The sequence below is a fragment of the Balaenoptera physalus genome (genome assembly GCF_965194825.1).
Source record: "Balaenoptera physalus genome assembly, chromosome: 6".
Classification (NCBI taxonomy): Eukaryota; Metazoa; Chordata; class Mammalia; order Artiodactyla; family Balaenopteridae; genus Balaenoptera; species Balaenoptera physalus.
This window is the reverse complement of record NC_138885.1, coordinates 131,366,690-131,377,247: the sequence shown is the minus strand read 5'-3', so window position 1 is coordinate 131,377,247 and position 10,558 is coordinate 131,366,690. Positions and strand designations below refer to the sequence as shown.

Below are 10,558 nucleotides of genomic sequence, written 5' to 3'. Positions count from 1 at the left end.
AGAGGGGAAAAAGGCGGCACCTGCTCCCGCGACCTCAGCTGCGCCTGGACCTGGGAGCCTCTGGCAGCGGCTCAGGCTGATTCACTGGGCTCAGGCAGCTCAGATTCCCCCAGCTGCTGTCACATGGTGCTGTGAAGCTGCATCTCTCCTTGTCTACTTTGCATAAATGATCATAAAAAACCCTCTTACCTTTCTGCGAGACCAAAGCATCGTGGGCACTGCTGACAGAGGTCTGCGTGGAGAGGTCTGCAGGCGGCTAGTTCCCTCTCACCTGAGGAGCCCAGGCCAGGCTGGGAGAGGAGGGGGTGCCCTGCTGGCTGATAATGAGGAACTTGCAAGTCTGGTGAGCAAAGAAAGGGCCAGAACAGGGCACGGGACCTGGACACCCCCACATTGAGGGAGGACGGCGGCCTCACCATCTGGGACAGCGGGGCGGCTGTTTCCTCCCTGAGGGGCAGCTCCAGAGACACACAACTGGTCCCCAGGCACAGAGCCAAGCACGTCGGTGCAGGCTTGGCATCCCTGGCGGCAGGGTCAGATCAGGGGACCCTGGGCTGTGGCTTGGTGTGTGTGTCCAGAGCGAAGAGCCCTAAAGCTCTGTTCAGCTGGAGCAAGCAGGCCCTGGGGCCACCTTAGATCAGAGGGTGCAATTTAAAACACCACACAGCTTCCTGCAGGTCTCTGGGCCCCCCCCCACCCCCCCACTGGAGGTGGGACTGGGGGAGCATCCCCGAAGGGGCAAGAGCCTGTCATGCAGATGCTGAGCAGGTGGGGAGACCCGTTTCTGGAAGCAGGGGGTGGGTAACAGCCTCAGATGGTAATGTCAGCCCCAAGGTCAGGAGGAGGGCACATCTGGCATCCCATGGGAGGCCTCCGGAGAGGCTTCAAGGCAGCGCGCCTGTTTTTACCCATCATGAAGCATCCTGTGTAGCCACCAGAGCCATGCTGGGCTTGGTGCCCAGCATGAGATAGGGGGTCACAGGGGCTCCAGGAGCTGGGGGTGGGTGGGGCTGCAGGTCTGGCTGGGACTGAACCTAGGGCGCCCCCCAGGGCCCAGTCTGAGCTCTGCAGGGAGTGATGCACCTGTGGTCACAGGGAGTCATTTGGCCTAAGAGTCCTGTCCGGGCCCCAAGCACGCCTGACCTCCCGTCGGAGTCTCAGGGGGTTGGGTGACGGGATGCTGGGCCTTCCAGAGGGCCTAGTGTGAGCTGGGGTCTCCCAGGCTTTTTCTCATTGGCTGCTGTGCCACATCCCTGGGCAGTCGGCACGGTTCCTATTTAATGTCTAGCTCCGTGCTGCTGTCTTCATCCTGATGGAATAAAATTTATGTTTTGGGGCAGGAGAAGGCACTTTAAGCATAACACACCCCCTGCCTATATTGGGCCCTCCCTAACGTGCAGCGTGCACCTGCATTATACATGAAGCCGGCCTTCTCAAAGGTGCGAACGCCTGCTCTATCATGAAGATCGGTGTTGTTTTTTATCTTTTCTGACACTGGCAATGTAACTCCGTACAAGATTACATTTCTTTCCCAACCCTGTAAGGGGTCATGGTGACCTGTTGCTCACTTTGTATGTGCTTGTCTGGACTATGTATCTTAGGTCAACTTTGTGTAAAACCCCAGTGTGTGAGTTTAACATACGATCCTTTATCTCAAAAATGTGTATGAACAGTCCCCAGAGGTTTCTGAAAGACCCTCTCCCGGGTTATAATCCTCAGTTGGCTCAAAAAAAATTCTCTATTTCTTCTTTAGATCACTATTGATGAATTTTTCATCAACAACGGTTTCGACCAGGCACCCACCCTCCAGCATGGTTCTCGGGTGTCCTGGGGAAGAGAATGTGGGCCCTGCAGGCAGGGGGCTGACACAGCGTCCCCTCCTCATTTGCTCACTTCTGGTGGATTGCGACCTAATAGAACTGAGAGTGTCTAGTTAGGTAGATTTATAGATTATATGATCTAGTTTTTAACAAACGAACCCTCCCAATCAAGTGGCTTACCAAAAAATCCTGTAAAGAAACTACAAATAACACCCATAATCCACACCAGGTGAGCAACCACAGAAGTGGCAGCTGTGACACTTCATCCCTCCTGACACACGCTCCGCATCACCCATGGTACAGACCTGACAAGAAGTCAGCCCCAAATATAAAACATTAAACAAAACCAAACTGTTTGAAGCACCCTCACATCCATCATCGCCGGAGAAGCTTGCTCTGGGCGCCTTGAGGTCTTCGTCAATAACAGCAGGAAACTCCCCTGGTGAGCAACTAAGTTTTCAGAACATGAAGACAAACCCCGCAGTTTTTTCCCAGTGATGTTTAAAGTGACGTGATTTTTGATATTTCCCTAAGCAATGATGAATATTTGGAAGGCTCTTTTAAAGTTTCTTGCATGATAGCATAAGACAAAAACACTTACCACCAGGCAAACATTTATTCTTTCTGCTGCAGTAACAATGGCAGAAACGATGAACAGAAAATGATCTGTTGACAAACTGAAAGGCATTTCTTTGCCGGCAAATACCTTTGGAACATGTAGAGAAAACACTGCTCTAGACTGAAACAAAAAATGTTAGAGCAAATTACCCAGTGTGGGAGGTTTGCTATACAGTTAGTTGGCTGAAAGTACAGATGTTTCTACACGTCGCAGCTTAAGGTATTTGCTGGATTCCATTCCGATAATCAAATACACAAACCACTTTTTTTTTCTGTGTGAGCCACTAAAGGAAAGATATGGCAGGGAAGATATATTTCCAACATTTCATACTTTGTTTAATAAAAACAATGTCATGTGCAGAAAACAACGTAAGTGCACCCATTGATGGAACAGCTACTCCGAACGGATTTGATTTTAAAGGATATTAGATGATAAAAGCTGCAGTGGCAGCAGAACCTGTAAAACTCACTCACTGGCCCATCCATGGTCAACCATGGCAGGGAAGAACTAGAAACCTTGAGGGCACATAAAATGCTGTAGGAGCCATCAGTGGTGTTAACTTTCAAAAACCAAGATTGTCCGAGTAGAGGAGAAGCTTTATGATAGATACTTGGTGATGAGATTGGGTGTGACCATGAAAACATTCCAGATCAACCCCACAGAACGAGCCATGTTTATGGCAAGGTATTGAAGAGAGCTGTCATCAGTCCTCCTGCCCTCTTTCTTCCTAACTTCCTTTCCTTCTTAAAGACCAATGTGCTGATATTTTTCCAGGTGACAAGCATGCTGACCAAAATAATCAATAAACAATCCATAATAGGAATTGTAAAGAGTTTTATCTGAGCCAAACTGAGGACTATACCCTGGAAGACAGCCTCCAGATTACTCTGAGAAACTGTTCCAGAGAAGCATGGATTTCAGCACAGTTTTATATCTTGTCAGAACAAAGAACATCAAACAAGTCAGGGATACATTCCTTTAAGGTTTCAAAACAACTAGATCAGCGCATACACAGAGAGTCAGTATGGCCTTGGCACCTGGGAAGGGAGTCTTATCATGGAAGGAGGACCAACACTGGCATCTCAAGAAGGGGGGAATTTAATTTTTATTTTTAACTTGGACATTCTTTATGCCTGGTCAATGTGTCCTTTTCTTAATAATTAAAGTAGATGTACAATGTATGTTTGATAGGCCACAGGCAGGCTGTTCTAGAAAGCATAAAATTCAACTTAACTCATGTATAAGCCAGAAGGACTTCCCCATACCTCCATATGTGAAAATTTCTTTTATTAACAGCTATCAGTCTTAAGCACCCAATAAAAAGCTCGAAAAAAATAAACACACTTTCTCTGCACCTGCCCCTTCAAGATAAATATGTTAGAACTGATGCTTGAGAATGTTTCCATGGACACATGACTTTGTGTCCAACACTAATTGACTGATAAAACCCCTCATACCTGCACACTTTTTAAGAACTTGGAAGCAGAAACTGTTTGTAATTTAGGTTTAATTTACATACCATAAAATTCACCCTTTTAAAGTGTACAATACATTGGTTTTTTCGAATACCCAAAGTTGTGCAACCATAATCACTAATTCCAGAATAATCTGTTTTTAAACCTGTAGTTTGAAAATGTAGAGTCTCCTTGGGTTTTGAACCCATCTATGAAACATAAACAACCTTCTGCCATTCAGCTCCATAGCTTTGTGACAGCCACTAAAACCCAGAGTTGAAGTAAACTGCCCTGAGAGCCTGGCCTTCAAATCGATGTTTTACAGTGTTAAGTCAAAATTTTAGTAAATAGAGGAGCATACTGTCATATTAACATTTCTAGTGAGAGCAAAATGCTTTCTTCCAACTTTGTGAATGTACAAAGAAATTTGTAATTTTATAAAATTTATCAGAAAATATGGCTGTCTTCACCTTTATAAAATTCTTTGAAATGTTCCCTTTGGGGTGGGTTAGATACTCAGTCAGCGTAGTTATACTGGAGTGGATGCTCAGGAGTGTTTTCAGGCAGAGGTCAGAAATGTTAGGAGTCTGCGCTTCTCTCTGGTTTCCCAGCTCCCACCTCTGCCTCACAACCCGCAACAACAACAAAAGAAACAGAAGAGACTCTTCTCCCCTCAGTAGCCAGCAGGATATTTTCTTTTTTTTCTTTTTTTATACCCAGCAGGATATTTTCTAAGAGTCAGGTCCTGTTATGCCCCTGCTCAAAGCCTTCCAATCACATCCCACACTCTGGATAAAGTTCAGACTCCTCCCCCTCTGCACCCCGCCCCCATCCCTCCTGGTCCCTCAGCTTCTACCTTCTTTACCTGCCCCACTCCCTCCAACTGTGATCCTGCTACTGGCCTCACCCGCGCCTGCCGCGGCTGCCTGAGGGCCCCTGCACCGCTGTCCTTCTGCATCGCTCCAGCGCTCACTTCCTTTGGTCCTTGTTCAGCTGTCAGCTCCTCAGGCAGCCCCTCCCTGACTCCTGATGTGAATCACCCCGCACCCCTCACGCGGACACACACTCTGCCCCCACTTGATAAGGACTTTTCTGCCTAGAACATATCACTCCTGGCATCACACTGTATAACAGTTTATTTGACAATTGCTTTGTCCCTCCTGGAACCCACAGCTCCCCCGCTGCTCCTTGGCTCTCCCAGCCTGGAATGGGCACCGGGGGGCCCACCAGCACGGTAGCTGAGTGACGTGGGACAAGCCTCCTTTCTGGGTCGCCGTCTCCTCTCTAATGGTACCGCTGGGTTCCCAGGAGGGGCAGCTGAGGAGTTTGTGTCGAGGGCCCCCTGGCTGTCCTGGTCCCAGCAGCCTCCTTGGCCAGCAAGGTGCCTACAGGGTGGGTTCCAGGAGGACAGGAAGCCACGCCTCCGCAGGGGCCCCTAAGTCCTCGGGTCTCCAGGAAAGGCGAGGCGTGGGTTCTAGGCGGGCCTAGGGGCAGCTCTGGGAGAGTGCCTGCTGGTCCGCAGGCAGGGCTATGGGTGCTGGGCGGAGACTACGTGGTCCAAGCCCCCGCCTTTCCTGGGGTCCCGGGCTGCACAGCACAGAATCTTAGGCCACTGAGGTTGGGGGCAGGGAGGAGGACTATGGGTGTCACAGGAAAATCAGGGCCTCAGCCTCCAGGGTGGTCCGGGCCCATGAAGGGCGGGGGGCCGAGACTCCTTATCGCTGGGAGGTGAAGGTCTGGCGGAGGGCCGGGTGGGGGACGCGGGGGTGGGGACTCCGAGGTGGCAGCTCGGGTGGGGCCTGGGCTAGGGGCTCTTGGCGCGGGAGCAGGAGCCCCCGAGGCCCGGGGCGGGTGCGGGTCATCGCGGGCCGGGCGCCAGCAGCAGCGGCAGCAGGGCCCCGACCAGCAGCGCCAGCGAGGGCGGGCAGGCGGCCCGGTGCGCGGCGTCGCAGGGGGGCTGCAGGTGGCAGTCGGTGGCGTAGGGCTCCAGGCAGGCGGCGAAGGCCATGACGTGCGCCACGAAGCTCTGCTCCTGCACGCCGTGCACCAGGTGCGCCTGCGGGCCGCGCGCGAACACCGCCACGTCCTCGCCGCCGTGGGTCTCGCTCCCCAGGGGCACGGCCGCCTGCTGCCGGTACGCGGGGTCACCTGACCGGAGGGCGGGAGTTCAGGGCGGGCGGGGGTCGGGCTCCCCCTCCCGTGAGTTCCCGGCCGGGGTCCCGCCCCCAACGCAGCCCCCTCTGCACTCACTGCTTTCGCTGTCGTTGACGTCGGGCCTTGAGGCTCCGCCAAGCGCGTACCCCGGGCCATTGCCATAGAGGATGGAGGTGTAGGACTTGCCGTCAGTGGCCTTGCCAAAACCCAGCCCTGCAGGGAGGAGGGGACCCGGTGACCACACTGACCCCAGCCCTCCGTGCGCCTCCTGTGTGCTGCGCCCGGGCACTTCTTGCCTGTTCACTGGCTTACTCCTCACCAGAGCCGTGCAGGGCAGTTGCTGTTACTGCCCCACTTGGCAGATGAGGAAACTGGCTCAGAGCAATTTCTGCCGTGTAACTTCGGAAGAAGCGCCTGCGCCTCTCCCTGGGCTTACCGAAAACGGAGCTTCCACGCAGCGTGTAGCCGCCAAAAGAGAAGACATGGGAGTGGTCGGCGGTGACGAGGATCAGCGTGTCCGCTTCCCTAGTGAGCTGGCTGGCCGCGGCAATGGCATTGTCGAACATGACCGCCTCGGTCAGCGCCCTATAAGCTACGCCTTCATGGTGACCGTGGTCAATGCGGCCTCCTGCACGAAGGTCACGTATAAGACGCCACATCTGCCCCGACTGCCCCCTTCCTTCCTCTGCTCATCAAGGGGCTGCCACTCACCCTCCACGAAGAGGTAGAAGCCACGGGGGTTCCTGCTCAGCACACGCAGGGCTGCCTCTGTCATCTCCTGCAGGGATGGGTCCTTGGTGTGGTCTCGCTGGGCCTCATACTTCATGTCTGCTGGCTCAAAGAGGCCTGTGGGAAAGGGGACCAGTAGTGACCGGCAAGTTAGGGAGCAAGGAGGACCAATGGCACCCATCCCATCCCGGGGGGAGGACAGTGGGGTGGGTGGGGTCATTACCCATGAGGTGTGTTACACTGGGGTCCTTAGATGCCTGAATGAGCGCCGTGCGGTTCCACACGTACTGGGTGCCCTGGGAGGGGCAGGACCAGGCCTTAGCCCATAGCCCGACACCCTGCAGCCCCTGCCCTGCTGCACCCGCTGCACCCACGAGCCCCCGTCACCTGGTACTTGGCCTGCCACTCCTGCACCAGGTTCTTCCTGTCCTTCCGGGTTCCGTTCTGACTGGCATCGCCTGGGTACTCAGGGTCTGGGGTCCCCTCAGGAAACATGTACTTTCGGCCTCCACCCAGGATCACCTGGGGCCAGGGATTAGGGCAGGTGGGTTCAGAGCCGGGCTGGCCCCTTGCTCCGTCCTCAGACAGCCCCTAGCGTCCCAGCCAGGTCCGTGGGAATGGCTTGTCGCCCCATGTAACTTCTACACTGCGCCCCACGCCCCAAAGCCATGGAGACCCTGCCAGGTCCCAGGGCCGTGGGGGGCCTGGGATTGCGGCGGGTGTGGGACCCACCCCCCGCCCCGCCCCTTGCCCCTCACGTCTCACGTCAATGTCCATGTTGTAGATGAGCTGCGTGGCGATGTCCTGGCAGCCCTCCTTCTTCGCCTGGGCGGGCATGTCCGTGTCCGAATACCAGTTACGGTTCACCGTGTGTGCATAGGTACCAGCTGGCGAGGCATGCTGCACCCTCGTAGTGGTCACCACTCCCACGGACTTCCCTGGGGGTGGCAGAGGTCAGGATGGGCCACTGAGGTCTCTGAGCCTGTCCCTACCGGCAAAGCTGGCCCCAAGCCTACCTGCTTTCTTGGCCCGGTTCATCACAGACATGACCTCATTGCCACGTACCGTGCTGCACTCGTTGTAGCGGGCAGCTGCACTTACACCAATGGTCTTCATGTTGGCCTTGACCCCGCACAGGTAGGCAGTGGCCGTGCCTGCGCTGTCTGGCACCTGTCTGTCCACGTTGTATGTCTGGGGGCAGAGATGCTTTCAGCTCTGCTTGTGGGTGTACACCCAGATCCTGACCCAGGCCCTGGGGCCCATGCTCACTGCACCCGGGCCCTACCTCAGCCCCAGCCCTCCTGGGACCTTCCCTCCTGCCATGCTCCCTAGCCCCACACCCACCCCTCTGGTGTAGAGCACCCTGAGGCCACTCAGCCCTTACCTTGGACAGAGCCAGGTACGGGAATTGGTCCATGGCCAGGGGCGTCTCAGCTCCCGGTCTGCCATTCATCTGCCCCTTTAGGATCCGAGTGGCTGTCACCGTGGGCACCCCCATCCCTGTAGGTACACCCTGTGTCAGGCCTGAGTCCCCAGGGCCACCCTGTGTCTGCCGGCAGCCCAGGGTTTCAGGGCTGCAGGGCGGCGGGACGGACAGGCCTAGCACACTCACCGTCCCCCAGGAAGAGAATGAGATTCTTGGCAGCCGTCTGGATGGGTTGCAGCTTCTTAGCAACATCCAGGGCCTGGGCTGCCTGGCGGTTCCAGAAGGCTGGGTCTTTCTCTTCAACTGGCCAAGGGGAGAGTGGACTCAGGTCAGCCTTGGGGAGCCCCCGGTGTCGGGGGGGCGGCTGGGAGGCGCCTCATTACCTGGGGTGAAGCCGAGGGACAGCCGTAGCTGCAGGCCTAGCAGCAGCAGCACCCAGGCCCCCTGCATGCCTGTGCGATGGCGGAGGGCGGCAAGGCGGGGACCCTGGGGACGTGGCTCTCGGGCAAGGCTGGGACACCAGGGTATCAGCTGCAGTACAGGCTGTCAGGGCTTAAATCAGGGGAGGACTTTGTCCCTGCTGTAAAAGGCTCTGTGTCCCTCCCAGTGCCCGAGGTGGCCACACCCTGCCCCTGCCCCTGCTCCTGACCTATGACTTTAAGCCATGTTGCCAGAGGGAAGTGGCGGGGTGTGGCTGAGTGCACAGGGGTCCTGAAGGAAGCAGGTCCTTCGCTCACAGGATGGTCCCCAGCTGGCTCTTCAGGGTGGGGTGGGGATTAGGGGGCAGAGGCCCTTTGCCTGAGGAACATCTGCAAGGTCCTGATGGGGGCCACTCCCATCTCTCTGCTCACCAAGTCCTGTGGGAGAACCATCTCTCCTTCATTCACCTCATGTGTTCAGTAGTTTCTGAAAGTCAGCATGGCCTGGTTTGGCTCTGGGTGCTGAGGGAGATGCGGTTGGAAGCACACAGCCAAGGCCAGGGGCTGGGGTTTGCCTTCCTGATGCCGTGAGGCACAGAGACACGTGCGGTGGTCTGGCTGCCCTGCCATCCACTCAGCGTCTCACCAGTCTTGGCCTGGGCAGGTGGGGCGGGCACGGGGCTGGTGGCGGGAGAGGAGGGGCCCTGGAGCCTGGGCCTAAGGATCTCCTGCTGTGGAAAAGGGTGGGGCTGGGTGACAGCAGAGTGGGGGCCTTGTGTGTGTCTCCAATTACTGAGGGCTGGGCTGGGCCAGCGTTATCGTGTGTGTGTGTGTGTGTGTGTGTGTGTGTGTGTGTGTGTGTGTGTGTGTGTGTGGAATGTGTGTGGAATGTGTCTGTAAAGGGCTGGCAGGGGTGGGACCAGTGCCCTGTACCTGAAGTTGACCTCTACTCCCTTGGACAGGTATGGAAGCCAGGGGTGGGTCTGTTCTCCCCACAGGCAAGGCACATTCACAGGTGTAGCTTCTGATAAGGAGCTAAGAGGTTTCAGTTGCCCCAGGTTGGGTTCAAAACATTCCTGCAATCCAGCAATCCCACTTCTGGGTATGTATCCCAGAGAACTGAAAGCAGGATCTAGAAAAGGTATTGGTCACCCACGTTTGTAGCAGCAGTATTCACAATCGCCAAGAGGTGCAAGCAACTCAAGCGTCCACCAGCAGATGAATGGATGAAGAAAGCGTGATATAGCTATACAATGGAATATTATTCGGCCTTAAAAAGGAAGGAAGGTCTGACACCTGCTACAACATGGATGAACCTTGAGGACATGATGCTCAGTGAAATAAGCCAGTCCCCAAAAGACAAACACTGTGCGATTCTACTTCACTAGGTATCTCAAGTTGTCAGATGCATAGAAATAGAAAGTTGGATGGTGGCTGCCAGGAGCTGGGAGGATGGGGACTGGGGACTTGTGTAATGGATACAGACTTTCAGGTTTGCAAGATGACAGAGTTCTGGAGACCTGTGGCCAACAATGTGAACAGATGAACACTACTGACCTGGACACTTAGAAGTGGTCAAGATGGGAACTTTTATGTCGTGTCTTTTACCACAATTAAGAAATTTTTTTCAAAGAAAACAACGTGTACCTCCCAGCCCCACCCACTCCAGCGGACCACGGTAGGCCCTCGCCACGCGGCCACCTCACCCCCCGAGTCAAAGTACCCTGGCCCCCAGCATCCCCCTGCCCAGCACCACTCCCCAGTGTGCCCTCCCCTCAGGCAGAGCTTCTGGGCTCCTCCTCCTTTTTATTTTTTTAATTTATTTATTTGATTTACTTATTTTTGGCTGCGTTGGGTCTTCGTTGCTGCGCGCGGGCTTTCTCTAGTTGCGGCGAGTGGTGGCTACTCTTTGTTGCGGTGCGCGGGCTTCTCATCGC

General features: G+C 55.1%; 1 protein-coding gene across 1 annotated transcript; it reads right to left on the bottom strand.

Moving 5' to 3' along the window:
• Positions 1–973: 973 nt before the first annotated feature.
• On the bottom strand, positions 974–8,708 carry ALPI (alkaline phosphatase, intestinal). The gene is made up of 11 exons (XM_082466199.1): positions 8,586–8,708; positions 8,389–8,505; positions 8,161–8,276; positions 7,793–7,967; positions 7,542–7,714; positions 7,164–7,298; positions 7,000–7,072; positions 6,759–6,893; positions 6,484–6,675; positions 6,144–6,260; positions 974–6,041 (listed from the first exon to the last, which is right to left on the bottom strand). The coding sequence occupies exons 1-11, from the start codon at positions 8,650–8,652 to the stop codon at positions 5,752–5,754; spliced, it is 1,590 nt and encodes a 529-aa protein (XP_082322325.1). The 5' UTR covers positions 8,653–8,708; the 3' UTR covers positions 974–5,751.
• Positions 8,709–10,558: the final 1,850 nt, after the last annotated feature.

Excerpts from the sequence above, each read along its gene's own strand:
- ALPI (XM_082466199.1), bottom strand. The coding sequence starts at position 8,652 with ATGCAGGGGGCCTGGGTGCTGCTGCTGCTAGGCCTGCAGCTACGGCTG. Across the intron at positions 7,715-7,792 it reads GAACCGGGCCAAGAAAGCAG|GGAAGTCCGTGGGAGTGGTG; the intron begins GTAGGCTTGGGG and ends TGCCACCCCCAG. Across the intron at positions 6,042-6,143 it reads CGTCAACGACAGCGAAAGCA|GTGACCCCGCGTACCGGCAG; the intron begins GTGAGTGCAGAG and ends CCCTCCGGTCAG.